Raw genomic sequence first — 21377 nt, forward strand, 5'->3', positions numbered from 1 at the left:
AGCATCTGTTTTGAATGACGCTATAATCCCTGTTTCTCTATGTGTGTATTCTGTGTCTTTAACAAACATGCCATCTGCTATATTACAGTGAACATTTATAGTATCAAACGGATTAAACTTTGGCAACTTACTTCCAATATGTGTTTTGTTCTTTTCTAAAACTTCAAAAACATTAAACCCGAGGACAGTGCCTATACTCCCAATTGTAACATCATTACTATCAGTTTCAATTTTAACTCTATTTTTTAAATGATCTTCTGATAATGTTATGTTGATGGATTGAGATATTAAATATTCATTAAGACTGTTTAAACTGTATTGCCCTTCTGGTATAAAAACTTGTCTATCACCATATGAGAAACTGTTTTTTTCTGTTGTTATGTTTGGAGTTAGATATGTACTGTAAACCCCAACTAGTCCTATACTTAAATAGTTGCTTTTGTTGTCTAATTCGTAATGGAGTTTCTTCTTTAAAACGGAAGTATCACTCGTTAGCTTAAATACCTTAGCTAGCTTATATAATAAATGAATGAGTTTGATTTACCTAGAGATATTCCAAGAGAGAAAGTAATCAAGTTAATAGAAGATGTCATTCAAAAGTTAGAATACAGTTTAAAGAAGAAAAAGAGAAAACTACGAATTGTTAAATATGCATACTACACTTTGATCACGTTGTCGGTTATACTTTCTGCAACAACTGGGTTTATTAATATTTTTATACCTGTAACAATTTACTCAATATTAACAACGTCTCTTGCAACTGGAAGTGCTATTATAACAGGTTTGTCTTCTAAGTTAAACATAAGCAAAAGAAAAGATGAATATAAAACCATTGTCACGTGTATTAACTCATTTAAAGAACAGTTAGAGATGATAATAACACTAAATGGTGAAATGGATGGCGAATATATAAAAGATACGTTGCTTAAGATCAGAGAATAACTTAAAGATATAAGATCATTATGAAGGTTGTTACGATCCTAACTCTATCAATCTGTTTAACCACCTCAAAGAACAAGGAGCTATCAGGCCCAAGGCAACCACTTAAAACAGACGAATACAAAAGCCAAGGGGGCTACAGCGTAGCCTCCCCGGTAGGTTTACATCATAAAGAAGACAAAGTTACATACAAACAAATACGGGTCCTGGAAACGGGAACCCGCGTTAATCCGCAACAACATACAATATTTAAATTTCAAGACCAAGAGCTTCTAACTGTGATCGATAATGGCGGAGCAATATGGTTCAAGGGTAAGGACGTTGGGAACATTCTCGGATATCAAAAACCCACAAGAAGCAGAGATCGTGTAAGAACAAAATATCAACAGGCATATAGAGATTTTAAAGGTGAGCAAAACGCTCACCTTACAGTTCATCCTCAAACTGTTTGAAAGAGGTCCAGTGCTGGTGAACCTCAACGTGGGGCATTGAATCAATGCCCCTAACTTCTGAAAAATTTTTCTTATCTTCTTCGTCTACATGATCTTGGATGGCGTTTCTAGGTTGTGAATACTCTAAGACAAATAAGATCATAAAAGGTGATGATTTTCTCTATAATAAATGAGTAAGAAAATTATTAATTGGGATGTGAAAGATATGGTAAAAGAAACAACAGCTAAGAAAAGAAATGGAGAGCTTATACCTGATGATATTCGATGCCTTATCGTGGGTTCATCTGGGTGTGGTAAGACGTTTTTGCTATTTAATTTTTTATTACAGCCAGGTTGGTTAAACAATAATTACTTCTATATATATTCTAAAAGCATGAATCAGCCAAAGTATGAGCAGTTAAAAGATCGATTTGAAAAGGCAGAACTAAAGTTCAATAAGCATATAGCAACGTTCTTAAGCGGTAATGATTCTATTGTACCTATTGATGAATGTGAAAAATACTCTGTCGTTGTGTTTGATGATTACATTTTAGAGAATCAAGATACTGTTAGAAAGTACTTTACAAGAGGTAGACATAGACATTTAGACTGTTTCTATCTTGCACAAACATTTTCAAAAGTACCTAAACAGCTTATAAGAGATAACGTCAACTTGTTATGCATATTCAGACAAGATGACACTAATCTTAAACATGTGTATAATGAGTTTGTTGGAGGAGATATGTCTTATGATAAATTTAAAGAGATATGTTCAAAATGTTGGCAAGAAGATTATGGTTTTATAGTAATTGATATGACAAGGAAGGTAAACAATGGTAAGTATAGGAACAAGATAAAACATTTCTTAAACGTTTGACGTTTTTTCACGTTTGTTGACGTTTTTTCACGTTTATTGACGTTTTAGCGTTTGACGTTTATTGACGTTTATTCGTTTTCTATATAATAAATGGATAAGAAAGAAATTGATACGAATATCAAGTTAAAGGAGTTCTTGATAAAGGGCTTCAAATCTTGGAAGAAAGAAAGACCAGGTATATACGATAAATTTAAAACACAAGAGCAACCTGTAATTGATGCTATTCAAAACTTGGGGAGTGAGATCAAAAAAGTAGCAGAACAAAATAAAAATCTAATAACCGAACTTGTTCCAGTTGCACATAAGTCGGCTTCAATAAATCCTAGTCTACTAGAAACACCTAAAAAGATATCTTATGATAGTTCTCCAAGTAGTAGTGATACGCCTATAACGGGAGAAATAAAGCAGATGAGAAAACAAATTAAAGACAAAGTGGAAGGAGTAGAACCTTTAACAACAGCACAATCATTTGGTAAGATTGCAACGAAATATTATAGTAAAAGAAATGATAGTGTGTTTGGAATAAGAACTGTAGAAGATGGGAAAATAATAAATAAGGTAGGAAATTCTGAAGTTAAAGTGAATGGTGATGATTTGATAATTAATGGTAAAACTTATAAAGGAACAGAAGGCCTATGGGAATTGTTAACGATAAATACTAATAAAACCATTGAAGATTATGACGATGACGATTTTGAACAGTACAAGAAAATAATAATAGAATCAGATGCTGCCTTCCAAAAATATAATCGAGATAAAAAAGTAGCATCTAGTAGAGGTTCTAAGTACATTAATATTATCAAGCCTATTTGGGATAATTATATTAAACCATCTTTACCTCCAACACCACCAAGAAAGAAAACACCAAAGTCTGGTGAAGGAATTAAACAATATACAGAGATACCTAAAGAGTATGTATGGATGGATGATGTGAGAAAGCTTATAGATAGGTTAATAGTTATAGATGGAGAAGAAAAGGCTGGAAATGATAACTTTTACAATGAGAAAGTAGGTATAGTGAGTATGATTAATAATAAGCTTTCACAATTTATTCCTAATGATCCAAAAGGTATAGGTTATTTGATTAAGATCTAAAATACATTACCACCACGATTCTGGAATGATGAGAAGCTTGGAAAAGGATTAGTAAATGATTTGATTAATAAACTCCCATTTGAATTACATATTCCTGGATTTTCGTATTGTGGTCCGGGAACTAAGCTTCAAGAAAGGTTAGAAAGAGGTGATAAAGGTATTAACCCATTAGATGAGGCTTGTAAAGAACACGATATATACTACAGAGACAATAGAGATACAGAGTCAAGACATATTGCAGATAAGGAACTAGAAACTAAAGCATGGAAAAGAGCATTTAGTAGTGATGCGTAAATTGGTGAACGATTAGCTGCTTTTGGGGTTGGTACTGCTATGAATGCTAAGGTTAAGTTAGGATGGGGGTTATAAGTGTATGATCTTTTATGGGTATATCCCATAAAAGCGTTGTTTCAAGATTTTCTTTATAATAAATGGATAGTGTTGAGAGTTACGAGTTACAGAGCTTTAAGGCTAACACAAGAACATTTAATAATTTGAATGAAGCTAACAAAGATATTGAGTTCGATTTCAATGTGGGCGATGGGTTCATACATCCACACAAAGCAGATTGTCATATGACTTTTGAAGTTGTTGGTGCATCAGTTGGAGGAACATTTGGTGCAAATGATACTATAAAACTTGTAGATAACTTCTTCCCATTCTTCTTTTCTCAAATTGAGGTTAGAAAGCATGGTGTTGTTATAGATAAGATTGAACTACCTGGAATAACATCTACAGCTATCGGAACATTAAAGATTTCCAAGCCAGAAGTTGAATATCTAAAACAAGCAGGATTTGAAACAGATGATAAACTTGGTCTGAGAAAGGACTTTAGTGTTTTGTATCCATTAAGATTAATTCCAGGCTTTTTAAGTGATTATAAAGAGGTTATGTGGAAAGGTGGATTGAGAATAACATTTACAAAAGCTAACAACAATAACGATGTTTTGTACAAATGGACTGGATCAGGAACAGCTCCTCATGATGGAAAAATAACAATATAAAGTATGGAGATAAGAATGCCTATTGTTGAATACGAATCTAATTACGAAAACAAGTTAAAGTTGAATATTCTTAAAGAGCCTAAAGTCATGTTTTCATTCCATACTTATCAATGTGTTCAAAAGAATGTTGCAGGTTCTTTCTTGGAATTTGATGTTACTACTCAATTTAATTCTAGACAATTTGATATGCCTGATTTCGTAGTTGTAATGTTCCAAACTGAAAGAAGTGGCAAACAAACAGCAGATGCAAGTAAGTTTGATCATTGTAAGGTAAAGAATATCTATCTTAAGAATGGAAGGAATGAGGTATTTCCAAAAGAATCAAGAAACTTAGATATTGCTAACAAGGATTATTTTAAGATGTACGAAGACTATACTGCATTTAAGAGAATAACATGTGGCAACACTGAAATGTACTATGACCCTAAAGAGTTTATAGATAACAGGCCAATGTATGTGATTTATTGTAGTAAGAGGAAGAAGGTATTGGTAAATGAGAAAACAAACATAAAGATTGTTGTAGACTTTGCAGAAGCTGTGGCTGCTAATACTATATGTTATGCGATTTTAATTGGACAAATGAACTTTACATATGATCCCAAGAATGAGAAAGTAGTAGAAGAGTTTTAGATAGTTAAATGTATTTTTGTAATGTTTATGGAAGTTTTCCATAAACGAAATTAAACTCCCTGTTTCAGGGATCTCCCAATCTTGAAACGGTTCTGCTTTAGGCTTTTTTGATCTTAGTAAGAAATGAGTAGAAACCGGGATCGTTAATGAAAACAGTTTGAGGATGCAAGGGTATCTTTTTGATACTGTCAAACTAGAATACTACTAGAATACTGTCCTTGATATTTTTCTCTTACATGGTCTCCTATGGCTTTTTTGGAGCTTAAGAATGAGTAGAGACCAGGCTCGCTGATGAAAACGGTTTGAGGATGACTAACTGATAAAGGGCCAGTGATACTGGCCCTTAGATCCTTGAATTGTTTTTGATATTTTTCTTTGACGTTGTTTTGAATTGCGTCTCTTGTCTTTTCATACTCTAAAATTTTAGCAACGCCCTTACCCTTAAACCATATAGCTCCGTTATCATCGATCACAATTGAAGAGTGTTGATTGATTTTCTATATAATAAATACGATGGCGAGTCATATTGAACTTTTAAACAAGCTTGGAAGTCTTGAACAAAAACAGGTTATTGGATTAAGAGAATTAGAATTAAATACAGAATATAAGATTGTGAAAATGGAAAAGATTAAAACTAAGTTTGGAAAGAGCATTTTAGTTGAATGTGAAGAGTTTAAAGTCTTTCTTCCGCCTAGATTTACAAAACACATAACAGATAAAATGATTGATGAGATCGTTAAAGATGGAATAAAAATCAAATATACTGGTTTAAAAGATAACTATCCAACTGTTGAGTTCTGTATGTGAATTTCAAATGTGGATCGGTTTTGCGAATCAAAAAATAACAAAAATGAACAAAAATATGTCGTCAGAAGTAAAAAATGGAGTGGTTAGAAATGGATCCCCAAAAGAAGTTTATACTTACTAACAATTTCAATGTAATTGTGAAAAATGTGCAAACCGAAGTTCAAGTAGTTTTTGATATTAACGGCTGTCTATTCAGCTTGAATTATGATCAGTGGACAGAGTTTAAGTCATTGTTTCCTATTGAGAACGAGGCTAGCAGAAGATTCCATTATCAGTATCCGAACTTGTAATTTTAAGTATGTTCTAAGTGTTTTATGGTTATAAAGCCATAAAACTGAGATCTTTAAACATACACAATGCATAAGGAGAAGCAGTACTTTTGAATGTCATTCGAATTTTAAATATCCATACATAAATAAGAGATTTATTTGAGTTTTTAAATAATATCCTTAAAGTTATGCAACCTACAATACATTCAAAAAATTTAAATTTATTTCTCTATTGATTGACGTTTCAATTTTGAAAATTGGTTAATATTTGACGATGTTACAGCCAATTCAAAATTTCGGGAATTTTTTACAGGTTTATTTTTGAGTTTTCGGGAAAATGTTATTCATTTAAAAAGTCTTAGAATTTTATAGTGATTATGGTAGTATTTTTTATTTTTCGATTTGATGAAAATTAGTAGAGATATTGAAAAAGGGAAACATATCCTGAGGGTTATGCAACCACTTATGCATTTTATAAAATTGGTTATGTCATTAGTATTCATTTGCCGTTTGAATTTTTGAAATCGGTTAATTAGGGGCCGATCTATTGAATTTTAACGTTATTTGGGGGTGGGTCTATCAGTGTTGCCAACCCATTTTTAACAATTATCATATTTATTAGTAATGGGGTGAATTCATCCCGATATGTTTTAAAGCGATATCTTGAAAAATTAAAATCCTGGAACATTCCGAAAAAAATATTGAGTTGGCAACACTGACTTTTTTCTTTTTTGTCTTGCAACTTAGGATTTAGTTCTGATATTCTGGTATCGCTGAGTGTTGATGGGATGGAAAGAAAGAAAGAGACTCGAGAGATACTTCGTCACGGATTAATGACGTCATGTATGATGTATTTTCCCCGAAGGAGACTACGTCACGGATTCAATGACGTCATGTATGATGTATTGTCCCCGAAGGAGACTACGTCATTGACAGCGCCATCTCGACTGCTAGCTAGAAGTTGTGTTGAAGGAAGAGGCTAATGCATATATATGTATGTTGGTGTGGGAAGAAGGAAAGAGAGAGGCTGTATACTCTTTGCTTCTCTGAACTGAAACTGGTTTGTAAGCTGGATATATGTATGTGCGTCTGATGTAGCCAGCGAATCAACATACTTAACTTTAACTTATCATCATTCAGTCATCTGTGGACCGATTTCGATCAAACAAAAACTATTTTTTCAATCAAATGCAGCACTATAAGTTATAAGTTTTAGATGTAAGCGTTTTATGAGTAATTTCATAAAACAAATGTTTATTTAGCTTTACTTCCAATCTGAATAAGGCATCATCCTTACCCTCCATTTTAAAAATGCATTTATATAATCAATCCACTTGTTATTATTAATATGATTGATAAAGATATGATGATTCTTAAAACTGAAATAGTAGTCTAAATTCTTATAGGGTAATGCATTATTCCACAGCTCATGTATTTTATTAAGATGATATTTTGCTCTTTCATCAAGTTGAACTTTTCCATTCTTATAGTCGATGTAAAATTCTAAAAACATTAGTTTGATATCATTCAATTCGTTTTGTAAGTCTCTAAATTCTTTTTCAGATAATTGTTCAGGATTTACAACATGATAAGCAAACGCACCCATTTTTTCTGTTTCATCATTTTGTTTGCTCATTTTATTCCGGCATGCTTTACACTCATCTCGTCTTGTACTGCCATTTCTAGAGAACTCTTGGTATTGTTTTAATTCTCCACAAATTACACACTTTTTCATGATTTATTAAATATAAAATATTCAAAATACTTAGTTCATTTTTGTTTGATTTTTAAATGTCATAAAAGCCTATGCGATCTCACTTTGGGCTATCCTTTTGTGTTAAAGTGTAATAGCCAGTGGTATAATTTTTTGGTAGGGGTGGAAGGGGGAAAGTGGGCCCGTAGTTAGGTCCCCATACTACTTATAATCTTTTTCAATACATATTTTTTACTCGAGATTTCTTCATAGTTTATTAAAATACTTAACAATATATTCTCACAAACCAATATATGTTGATAGTAAAGTAGTTTAGATTGATCGAGCTCCTGGGCCTTCAGAATTTCATGTCCTCCCCCCGTTATGAAATACTGGCTAAACGAACCAATATGTGTTCCAGTAAAATTGTTTAGAATGATCGAGCCTCTGGTGTGATGACCACAGCACTTCATGTCACGCCCCTCCCCCCTTCACGAAATCCTGTCTACGTGCCTGCCGGAGGTAAAAATGTAAACGGGAAAACTTAGTTGATCCTAGTAAATCCTGCTTCTGAGACTTCATATTAAACTTGGTGGCATGAAGCAGATTGTAAAATCTGGCAAAAGAGGGAGAAGGTTTTCGATACTTGTTTCCAAGACTTGCATGAGTTAAATTGAAAGAGGGTGTATTTATTGGTCCTGACATCAGAAAATTAATGAAAGATAAGGAGTTCGATGTTATGATAACCACACATGAGCAAGAGCAAGAAGCTTGGAAATCGTTTAAAGAATTCGTTCAGAAACTTCTTGGTAATTTTAAAGATCCTACTTCAAGCCCATTGCGGAAAATGTTGGTAAAATCGAAAAACTTGGGGTGCTCAGTGAGTTTAAAACTGAATTCTGTTGAGCAATTTGTAGCTTAAAATAAAAAACGCTAATCATGCCTATTGTGCTGTATGGTTGCAAAACATGGTCACTGACTCTGAGGGAAAATCGCAGACAAAGTATTTGAAAACAAGATTCTTAAACCAATATTCGGATTCACAGAGGAACGGGAATGGGAAGTGGCGGAAACTTCATAACGAGGAAGTGCAAAATTTATACATTTACCAAACATTGAGTCATCAGAAGGCTCAGGTGGGCAGGTCATGTAGCCAGGATGGAAGGAATTAGAAACGCTTTCAAAGTTCTAACTGGAAATCCAAATAGGAAAACGACCATTAGGAAGACTGAGGCGAAGATGGGAGGACAATATTAAAATGGTTCTCGCAGAGATTGGAATATAAAGTAGAAACTGGGCCCAGTTGGCTAAAGACAGAAATCAATGGAGAGCTTTTGTAAACGCGGTACAGAGCTATATTAAGTTGTTGATATATTTAGCTTCTTTTTATTTGACAGAAATGTTATAGAAACTAAAAAGGTTTTCTCTAATAAAGAGGATTTCGATTGGAGGTTTCCACAAATTAGCTATTTAACCACTAAAACAAATTTGGTGGTGATTTTGATATAAAATGACACCTATATATATATATATCCGTTTGTATGGGCGCCCTTTTAGTAGACTTGTCCACCGCCCTCATTAGTATTCCAGCACGGCCCTGGTTGAAACTTTCGCTGCTGCCATAGCAAGAAAGGTATCATTCTGATTGTTGGTGGAATACAGGCTAATATGGTAGTGGAACTACTGTCGAAAGTAGTTTCAAGTTAAGACAATAAAAATACAAAAGTACCAAAAGGGTATTTTTTTTTTTTTTTGCGATGAGATTATTACCCTACCAACACGCAAGTAGGCCCAACATTGGAAAACTAAATAAAGTAGCCAATTAACAAAACTGATCCTACTTTTAATTGATCACTACTTTGTAACTTGCTCATCGTTTGCAACCTTTACAAATGAAGTAAAAAAAAAAAAAAAAAGATTGGAAGTCCGATGTGGAAACTATTGGATAAATGATGGCAAATTGTTGGTTGGCCAACATATACTTTAACACTATGGGGCCAACGTATTTTTCAACTATACCAGCCATCAGCCTACAATGGACCCTCCAAGTGCTGCTTTTTACTTTTAAAAAAAATATAATTAATTAATTAAAATATGATAAAATGGTGAAATAAAATGCTGATACTGTTGTATTTTGTATGATGTTCCCTTTCCTTGAGACTACAGGCTATGCCGAATGCACCACTGACTAGTGACACCGAACCTACTGGGCCCGTATGGGCTCGTCATCAACAGCCACTGATACACTCACCAAGCCAATCCTCTACGGAAAATAGAACTCAAATCTGGCCCAAAATGTAAAGATCCCAAAGTCTCTTCCATCTCAACCCACAGTCCGGTGTCCAGGCCTGCAGTTCATTCTCCACATCCCATCCGGAAATAGGTTGTGAACCACGACTACAGACACAGGACATCGAGCTACGAGTGGAGCTGGCAATGAGCACAAAGAAGATCTTAATGTTGTCTGTAAAAAGCCCTATCTAAATAAAAGAAAAATCTTAAAAATCTCGAAAACAGAATTTTGTCGTGCAAAAAAAAATCCAAACTGAAATTTTGATATAAAACTGATAAAATGAGAAAATTCTTACAGATTCGGTTGCTTCCAACCCCGGTCAAACTAAGGAAAGTCTCTTTCCTTGATTCACAGCTATTTCATTTCCCCAGTAAAATTATTCTGTACGTACTGCTCTTTGCTTTGATCATGCTTCACATACCAAAACATAACTGTAACTCAAGATTTCTATTACTTAAAACTACAAGAGAATTATATTCTGTACTTGAAAAGAAAGATGTTTTCCACGGCTAGTAAATTTTATTTGACAATATTCATGAAAAGAGGATTGGACAAGAAATTTGATAAAAGAAAACTTTACACTTGCTCATACTGACATACCCATCTGAGAAACTGACATTATCGATTTTCTAACTTTCAGAGCCTAAACATTATTTAATTTTCCACAGATATTACTGAAATATTCATATTCATTAATCTTCTTGACTTTTCAAACATTCACATTAGATCGACACAAACAAATGAAAATAACAATATAAACACACTACACTATTGAAAAAAAAAACTTCACTACATATGGTTGTGGTTAGCTACATTTTACTTTCTTTCTCTATTCTTTGGTGCTCAAAAATCCTCTGCGCATTGAGATTGTGGGCGGCATAGAGGATTTACGCTTTTCGCTACCTCTCTTTTAGCTCGGACCCACTGAACAATCTAGCACAGGTAACAGTTAGATACTCATATAACATATTCACACAACTTAAACCTAAAATCCCTATCCTAAACTAGCTACACTATACTAACTTAACCTAAGCAAAAAAAAAAAAAAAAAAGTCACACACATATTTTATGAAGCACCATTCTCATTTATGCATTTATATTTTGTTTTGCTACCACATTATAACCAAAGACGCAGTGGTTATTTACTTTAGTGTCGCTCTGAAATTCTGAGTTTTCTTTAAAAATATATATATTTCTACTAGTAATCATTAGAACTGAAATTTTTAAAACTCGATGGGTATCAGAATAAAATATCACGGAGATTTAGCCTATTGACGATAGTTTCCTGTTACCGGTACGCAAAATTCATGTACCCTTGCACTTGACTTCAGCCGTGAATCTGACACTTAATACTTTCAAAATTATTATAACGTTTAGAATTACTTTAAAACCAAAGAAAACATGCCAAATTATAAAAATTAATTTCGAGCAGTACTACCGAAAAATGAATAATTTCGAGGTTTCAGGGAATCTGAATATCTCTTTCACTGGGGGAAAGTGTGTGTGTGGTACACACATTTTCTTGTAGTTATGACAATCGCTCTGTGCTGAGATAATCTAGCTTTCTTCCTCCCCCCCATTGAATGAATTCACGATGTCACATTGTCCAGACCTGCATGTGTGCGGCGTTGAGGGAAAACTTAATGCACTTAACACATCATGTTGAAAATTTTACACATGCACAAGAAAAGAAAATCACACTCGTTTGTTCCGCCAAGACAAGGAAGTTAGAAGTTGTCACTACCTGAATTAAATTTGGTTTCCACTAGTTTCCTACTTACATGAATCCATTCCTTCGACAACTTAATAAACTGATATTTAAAAAAAATGTTTTGTGATGATGTTATGCCACGAAAATCTCCTTTGAGATTTTTAACTCGTGGATTCTAAAAAATGTTTACAGGTACCAACAACTGTAGTGCCGTTCTAAGTGGCCATTGAGCGCCACTCAACTTCTTCTTCCTGAGCACCAAACTCAAGACCTGATTTCTTCGCCACCGTCTTATTCAGCTTCTCCTACGTTTTCTCGCTGTTCGAGAACGTAAAATTTTCCAGTAAGCACATTCCATAAGAGTATCACTGATACAAGACGAAAACCAATTCACAGTTTTGAATACTAATTATTTAACAATTTCGTTCAAACGCCAAACACAGCACGTCTATATCCGCTGATAACTTCTGATGCAAGACCAAAACTAAGAATAAACCACAGTTTTAAAATAAAGACTAATTATTTCACAATTTCTACAGACGACGAACACTACGCCTGTCTCCTGTAATGGCTGAAGATGTAAGACAAAGAACAATGAGAAGATGATCCCTAATTGGAAGATAATTGTGACGTAACTATCGGATGATAGGCTTCGGTGCTAAGATCAAAGAAAACCGAAAATCTCTGCCACAGCTGTGATTGCGGATTATCCAATCAAATAATTTACTCCGAAAACAAAGAGATGCACCAAGAAGAAATTATGGCTGACTTTCTTAATTTGGAATTTTGAAGAAGATTCACGAAATTAAAATTTTAGATTTCTTGTGAAGATTCCCTATGCCGAAATATCTATAAAATTAAACTGAAAACCATTGGAAAAGCTGGAATATACACTTATTTTCTAAAATAATGTTATATTTTTGGATAAATACGTGAAATATACAAAATATAATTACTAATCATATATTCTTCATGTAATATTCGTTGAAACGATTTACTTAACTGAAATTACGCAAAATTTGCGACCTACAGTTTCCTACTACAAAATAAAACATGTTTTTCTGACATTCTAAATAAAATTAAAATTTCCCTTCCAATATACAAGGTGCCCAAAAGCACTGGGCCATGTTACCTTATGCCGAGCATAAGGTAACATGCTATAGGGTAAATAAAATGTATCTAGCTAGAAGGAAACAGAAAAGTGTATATGCCTTGCTAAAGGAGTTCAGTTCCGTTCCCATTTTCCATTTTTCCTTAAAATGTTAGAGAAATCAAAGGTCTTGTGTTATTTTCAATTATCTGTTCTGCCTTATCCAGGAGTAAAAGTGGATCTGAAAATGTGGGACACATGACATCATGCTATCCTCCATGCCTATCTTTGCCCATTGTAATTTTTTAGGAAGTGGAGGGACGCCAGATGTTTTTGGGAGTGCGGAAACGCATCTTTCCCCCTGACTTTTACCCCTGGCCTCATCAGTCGACTATAATAAAACAAGGAAATAAAGCACATTGACTTGCTATTGTCTTATCGGTCCTCGAATTCCTCAACAAAACAGTTTGCCCTTTTAATTATTGCTGTTACCATGAAATAATCATATATAACTACACAATAAACATAAGTGACAAAAATAAAATACAAATTATCTAATAATACTGCAATAATGTATGTTTAATGAAATGATAGAATTATGGGCGGTAATTTGGCGCCATTTGAACCGTGTATGTGTGATATTGCTTATATGAATTCTGGTTCTGCTAGAGCATTTATTTCTATTTCAACTATGCCCTTCTGGCGCTACTGTCGATGTGTGTTTTCCTGTACCTCTCACAAAAGAGGAGGAACAAGTTGCTACGGCCGAGATCTTCCCATTGTTGGATGTGGAAGCGTTGCTACAATGAATTATTTCACGGACTTCGTTGTGTTCTGTCTTGTTAGCCATTCTAAGTAGACTATGATCTCCACTCGTCAAGATCAAACGACTGAATGACAAACTAACAACACAGCTGAGGTCATTCACTTGTTTTCCCTTAGCAAACGGAGGCTTTCCTCCGTCAGAGGGTTGGAGGGAGTGGGGCCGAAGTATATTTCGCATATTTTCCGATGGCACACCTGAAATAGGCTCTAGTGTTCTGTTATTAATCAAATACCGTAAGACTGGCTTACTTTGCACAAGATTTAACCAATTTTAAAGAAAATCGCATATAACTTACCAACGTAGTGATTTAGAACACTGTATTTTAAACATATAATAGCTAGATATATGAGGAAAACATTAGTGTAAGTGCATTAGTAAACATTGAGTATGACCGTAGTTATTGAAATATAAACTTTGGTGCAAAGTAACCCCATAAGTGGAGTTCTTTGCACAATATACAAAAAAAAAAAAAAAAAAAAAAATGTTGAACATACGATCATAACATTTCTATGCAATGTTTTTCCTTCAGTATTTATTCATTGTACTTTCTACTCAAAATTGCATGCAATCTACAAATATTGATATTAGAATGAAGGTACCGGTATCGATACTTAGTATGAATTACCAATTTTTGTAAAGAAAATTATGTATTTTCTGGTACCGGCACAGGAAAAACATTCTAATAGTTTAGCATATGTCCCACAAAAATGCCAACTCAGACAGAAAAATATCCCCCTACTGATTTGCCTTGATTATTCCTTATGTCGAAGAATATCACTCCAACTATAATCAGTGGAAGCTTTACGGGGTTTGGAACTTTCAGGCTGAAACCCACGCAAATTGCATGATTTCCTTTTTTAAAAATCTAATGTTAGTCATTCCTATGCGTATAAGCTGAAATCCCCCCCCCCCCAAAGTCTAGTCATTTATATATATATATATATATATATATATATATATATATATATATAAAACACTTTTGTGAGTGAAGTACCTCTAAACTATTTTTTCTGGATCCGCCACTGTTCATAATTTATTTTTCAACAAGAATTTCAGTCCAGCATCTAACTAAATAGGAAATTTACCTAAATTTAGAATACAGGAAGTTCCAGTAGTAATAATTTCCTATCTTACCGGTATTTTGGACCTGTGAAAAGTAACCCCGATAACAGGCTGAAACCGCCTTCTCCCAGTTTTACTTTTTTTTATGACTTCAAAGTTTTCACATTTCAATTTCAACTATTGCATCGAAGTCCCATTCTACAGAGTCCAATTTTGGCGGCCTTTACAGTTACTGCTTTCCATACCTCTATATAAAAAAAAACCCTCCAGGTAATTAGAACTGATGTTAATCCCCAAAATTATAGCCAAAATACAGTTAGATGTTATCTTACGGTGGCAATTGAAACTTCCTCTTTACAGTTCATGGTTTTACCGACAGAGCACTGTGAAACTCTGTGTCTTACGGTTAGCGAAACTTTTACGCAATGGTGAAAAGTGGCTTCTGCTAAATGTGATTTATAAGTTCTGCTAACTAACGAACTTCAAAGGATATGTTTCTTTATGACCTTTCGATTTTTCGCCTTGTGCTCTGTCGGTACTCCATACGACACAGGATTGTCAAGACGTGAGGGATGCATCTGTGGATACAACGGAATTGCGCATATTTTCCCAGTTTTATCAGTTTTTATCTGATAAGCCATTGAAAAGCTTTCATAATGGACAGGATTGCGCACAAAGAATGAAGCAAAGTTGACACATGTGAATTATGCCACGGGCTAGGCACAAGCTATGATAAATCTGCAGCAGCGGAATGGCCGAAAGAAAATCTTTCAGTTTGACTCCCCACAAGGGCGCCCATCAGGGGGGAAGGTGGGACGATTTCCCCCTAGAGGAAATTGTACTTCAGAATATCAAAAATCCAATAGAATTTTTACATTAGTTACAGCAAAATTGGAAACTATTTTTGAAACGTCGCTTATAGTTGCCCCCCTTGGAAACCAGAACATGGGCGCCCTTGACTCCCCACGATTATGTCCTTTAGGCTAAGGGGACAATGACTAAGGCAACTGAATGATGATGGGAAAACTAGTGGAATGAAAATGTGGCAGAAAAGAGATGTACCCGAGAAAACCCATGAACAGGATGTTCTCCAACACAGACTTACTTGATTGGGGATCGAATAAGAGATCCCACGCACCAGAGGTAAACACCTGCTTTCTTCGGACGCATCCCCGTTCAGCTTCACTTGCTTCTTCCTGTCTTAACTCGGTTAAATACCATTCGTGTTTTTAGTAAACACCTAGCTCAAGTTGGTACGTTTATGCACTGTGAAAAAGTTATATTTTTTCAATTATTTCCAGTGGTGTACCTCAACATGACTTGCACGGAAATCTTAGAGGTTAAGTATGTCCTAAAGCGGCCGAAAATAGACTTAATTTCCTTGTGCACTGAACGCATCAAATAACGTACCGTACGACGTCGTTACTTTGCTCATCAGGGGTTACTTTGCACAAAATATGAAAAGAGTTTCAGTCTTCTGTCGGTAAAACCATGAACAGTAAAGAGGAAGTTTCAACTGCCACCGTTAGGTAGAACATCTAACTGTATTTTGGCTATAATGTTAGTGGTTAACATCAGTTCTAATTACCGGGAGGGTTCGTTGTAGAAGTATGGGAAGCAATCATTGCCGACAAAATTTGAAAGATATCACGTACAAGAATTTCCGTCAAAGTTAAGTTAGTTTCGTAGAATACTACTGTGTATAATGAAACTTTGAAGCAATAGTTGAAACTGAAGTGTGAAACGTTTTAAAATCATAAAAAAGTAAAACTGGGAGAAGGCGGTTTCAGCCTGTTATCGGGGTTACTTTTCACCGGTCCAAAATACCGCTTAGATAGGAAATTATTACTTCTGAAACTTCCTGCATGCTAAATTTAGGCTAATTTCCTATTTAGGTGGATGCCGGAATGAATTTTTTGTTGGAAAATAAATTATGAACAGTGGTGGAAAAGTAGTTTGAGAGTCTTCACTCACAAAGGCTTATTCTTCTTTTTTTTAAAGAAATCACTAGAATTTCGGGGGGAGGGGCTTGCAGCTTATACGCATAGGAATAACTAACATTAGCTTTTTTTTTTTTTTTTTAAGGAAATCATGCAATTTGGGTGGGCTTCTGCTTGAAAGTCCCAAACTCCGTAAATCTTCCATTGATTACGGTTAGGATGATATTCTTGAACATAAGGAATAACCAAGGCAAATCAGTTCACAAGATTTTTTTTTCTGTTCCTCAGTTGGCATTTTTGTGGGACATATGCTAAACTTTAGAATGTGGTTCCTGTGCCGGTAACAGAAAATACATAATTTTCTTTACAAATATCTAGTAAAATTCAAACTAAGTACTGATACCGGTACCATCATTCTAATATCAATATTTGTAGATTACATGCTGTTTTGTGTAGAAAGTAAGATGTATAAATACTGAACGGAAAACTGTACAGAAACGTTATGTTCGTATGTTGAACATACTTTTTTGTATGTGTAGTAACCATCTATGGGGTTACTTTGCACCAAAGTTTATATTTCAATAACATGGTCATACTGAATGTTTAATCTGATTGAAATATATGAGGAGCATCCTTGTTTGTACAAAGTTAAAAGTCCTTTGTATCATAGTAAGCACATGCAACAAAGGGCTTTAGAAGAAATAGCGACTGAAATGTCTGTTTTTAGTTTCGGAGCCATAATTGCGCTCTTCTCCAGTCATTTGTTTGCTACGTCACGTCAAGATGCTTATCAAAATGCTACTATGTAAAAGCACAATATACTTTTGATGCCATAGAATATTATACGAGATTTTTGGTAGCACATCTGCTACGATAAATGCTTACGTCTACAACTAGCCTAATGAACTTACACCAATGTTTTTCTTATATATATCTAGCTATTATATATTTAAAATACAGTGTTTTAAATCATTACGCTTGTAAGTTACATGCGATTTTCTTTAAAATTCCTTAAATCTTGTGCAAAGTAATTTACGGTAGCTAATTTTTTTTTTCTTATTCACACCGAACAAAAACCAGCCTTTGTTCCGCAGAAAAATTAACTTTTGATACAGAAACTTTAAAATTATATTACTTTTTATGGATTGAGTATAGCCCGCTCCCCCCAGTGATTTTTAACGAATCATAGTGATTCTAACGGTTCATATTAGTTCATAATGAATCGGAATCACATGTTATAAAGATTTAAGATGTAAATCTTGTGGTAAGGAGGCTTTAGTATAAGTAGTAGTAGCGGTAGTAGTAGTAGTAGCAGTAGTAGTGGTAGTAGTAGTAGTAGTAGTAGTAGAAGTAGTAGTGGTGGCAGTTAGTAGCAATACTAGTAGTAGTAGTAGTAGGGACGGGTTAGAAGCCCCGCAGGGGTTGGTTGGGTTTTGTTCTCGATATAAGTAGTAGTAGTAGTCGGAGTAGTAGTAATAGTAGCAGTAGTAGTAGTAGTAATAGTAGTAGTAATAGTAGTAGTAGTTGTAGTAGTTGTAGTAGCAATAGTAGTAGTAGTAGTAGTAATAGTAGTAGTAGTAGTAGTGACTCTTCCAGTTCCGGTGACAAAGAACTGGGGGGAGCGGGCTATACACAAGCCTTTTTTATTAGAGTAAGTTAGGTTAAGTGACCCTCTTTTGCGGAACAATATCAAAAATCGATCTATTTTTCTCCAAAGAATTAATAAACTTGATTAGAAACCACAAATGAGCTATGCTTAGTTAAATTTGTACTTACCTGTACGGACCCAGAGGAACTGGCGCATTAGGCGTTGCAATAATCTTTTTCAATATTTTCGCCATAATTAATACAAAATTTGTAGATGATTTCGAAGAATAAATATAATGTTCTGTTCTACAATGAAATTCGCAGAAAATATGACATTTATTTCTTCTATTTATTCATTACCAAGCAACAAAGTTATCAGAATTTAAATTAAACTGAAGACAACAATACAACCTTTTCTTCTTCTAGAGATTTAACGGTCATAGTTGTACAAAGCATAAAAAATAATTAAATATTGAAACCTAACGACAAAAAATTTGTATTAAAGGTGAATGAATTTTACAAAAACAATCTATAAAGTTAAAAAATAAAGTAAAAATCGCGCAGTTTTACTATACGGATCCATAATATAAGTGGTAGGAAGAGGAGTGGTAGTAGTAGTAGTAGTAGTAGGAACGGGTTAGATGCCCCGCAGGAGTTTGTTGGGTTCTGTTCTCGGCATAAAATGGACAAATTAAAGACTTCCCCAATTTTTTTCGTACATTTTACAATATGTGGATCCGTATATTAAACTGTACAAGAAAAAATTACAAATTGCGAAGTAAAAATAAAATCATGTAAATTTTAAAAGCAAATGTTCCTTTCTGTAGGCTCCACATGAGTATAATGTAGAGAGTGCGCCATTTATTTTATTTATTTTGAAACGGGTAGAATTTAATGAACAAAGAAAGTATTGTTTAAGGAACAAGTAGGATAAGTTAGTTATCCATGAACACTGAAACAGCGTTAAAAGGCTGGTTCATGACTATGTAATTATAATGTAAAGCTAACTTACATTGCCTATTAACATAGATTGGTCTATGTTTTACCTTACGTCCTTACGCATGTGTGTGTTTTACGCGTGTCTTTAAATGCTCATACTCAGCGTCGCTTTGCCCTAAACTGGAATAGAGGTACTATACTATAGTGTTACCAAAATGTCTTGATCCGTGGCAAAAATGCTCACACCCACGCGTTGAGCCAATAAGGGTTCAGCTGTGCTAAGTGAAAGAGCCCTTCAGCCCTAGAAGTGAAATTCCTTCTGCCGATAGCAGCGCTTGGAAAGGAAGACAAGATATCAAGTCAATGTGGTATATCTATAGCTGACCATTCGAGATTGGAGGGGTAGTTAAATGCGACAAGAGGAAACCATTGTTAACAATTCAAATATTGTACAGATTAATATGGAGTCAATTGTTATCAAACTGAACTCACACTTCCTCGTGAAAATAGCCTATTGTTTTCTATAATCTCTCTCTCTTTTCCTTTCTCTTTGCAACCAGTGATAACGTTGGACGGAATGCGATCCCTCCACGGTGGACTACGCATGAACCCAGACATAAGGTTATGATATTTTCAGAATGTTAAATTGGGACATCTTTCTGAAACTCTCTGAATAATAGGACGTTAATGGCATAATAACCATTAAATTATACGCGTTAGCAATGAACCTTACTACTTTGTAAGAAAATATAACAATAGCTGTGCAAAATAACATAATTGCTGTTTTTTTTAAAAAAATAAGGAGATTTTCGTGTTTCGACTTCAGTTGAAATAAGACGGGAGGGGCTAGGACCAGCAAGAAAGGACTGTTCCGACTAAATCGTAACAAAACCACACATCAACCTATGTTAGATTGTCAATGCAAGTTAGCATCGTATTATAACTGCATAGTCATGAACCTCACTTTTTAACTCTGCTTCTATGTTCATAGATGACTCAGAATGTTCTACTTCTTTCTAATCATTACTCTATCTTTGTTAATTAATAAATTTTACCCGTTTTCAACGAAATTCACCAGGGCTAGTTCTACGGGGGTTGCATTTGCCCCTGGGCGCAGCTGGTTGAGAGTATGTAGGGGGCGCCATTTCAATGTAAGATTAATGCAGGCAAATTCGGCTTAGGTCATATGGACGATGATGGAATGATTGGTGGAATGAAGAAAAAGGGAGGAGACGGGAGAACTCCGAGACAATCCACGCACATGAGTCAAATAAGAGTAATATAGACCTATTTTCAACATTTATTAATTTTGTTCACTGGAATTAGTTCAATGAATTTACACTTTGTCAGGCCTAAAATTAATCAATTTTTACAATACTTTCTGCAATTATGTCTTACAACGGTACGTTTGTATATTTTCTTGTCTTGCATTATTATTGTCTTGGACAATAAGTTATTCGAAATATGTACTAGGCTGGCTGCAGAAGAAGAGAAAGAAATGTTTTTTAAGATATTGTCGATAAAAGATATTCAGATGTTAAAAAATAATGAGATTGACAATATCCGGTTGGCAGGCAACCAGATAAATACATATATAAAGAAATAAAGATGGAATCAATATAAAAGAGACGAAGTGTGTTATTATTGATGGCTCAAGTTTAGTTATAAAAAGAACCAGAGATTGATTCATCGTTGTAGTCTTTTGCCCCTAGATAATATTTCTACCTTGCCGCGGTGGGGTAGAGGCTTGAGTGCTTCAAGGATCTCAAGGACTATGCCGGAGATAGCTTCACTATCAGAGGGCTTCCCATGCCGGACAGGTCTTTAGAGGTAGGAACCAGACGAAGTGGTTGTGGGCAGCAGCTCTACCATTACCACACCGAGGCTGAAAAGATTATTGACATCGGCAAGGCTCAGATGTGGACAAAACCAAATCCTCTATGGCTGTTTCACTGTGAGGTGGAAGGACTTGGGACACCACCACCTTTACTCAGTCCCTAGAAAACAACATGAAAAAAAAAATAAGAGAATGTAATATTAGAGAATATGACACTACTGTTTTAGAGAGATTCGTCCCCGCCAATACAGGGAAACAAAGCATTGCCTCCTTGGTCGCCATCAAACGAAACCCTTGCAGGATAGGAACCTGGAATCTGCCACTTGTTACAGTGGGGAAAACTGGAA

General features: G+C 34.7%; 1 protein-coding gene and 1 long non-coding RNA gene across 6 annotated transcripts in view; one reads left to right on the top strand and one right to left on the bottom strand.

The window, feature by feature from the left end:
- The window catches only part of LOC145676113 (2-iminobutanoate/2-iminopropanoate deaminase-like), a 68432-nt gene extending 49753 nt beyond the window's left edge, over positions 1–18679 (bottom strand). For both annotated transcript variants that reach the window (XM_081747009.1, XM_081747008.1), the window contains exon 1: positions 18444–18679. In XM_081747009.1, coding sequence (XP_081603135.1) covers positions 18444–18508 — 65 coding nt within the window. In that variant the 5' untranslated portion in view covers positions 18509–18679. The remainder of the gene's footprint in view (positions 1–18443) is intronic.
- The window catches only part of LOC145676115 (uncharacterized), a 357332-nt gene that overhangs the window by 226992 nt on the left and 108963 nt on the right, over positions 1–21377 (top strand). The gene's annotated exons all lie outside the window — the stretch shown is intronic.

Source organism: Thermobia domestica, chromosome 18 (assembly GCF_964235325.1).
Source record: "Thermobia domestica chromosome 18, izTheDome1.hap1.1, whole genome shotgun sequence".
Classification (NCBI taxonomy): domain Eukaryota; kingdom Metazoa; phylum Arthropoda; class Insecta; order Zygentoma; family Lepismatidae; genus Thermobia; species Thermobia domestica.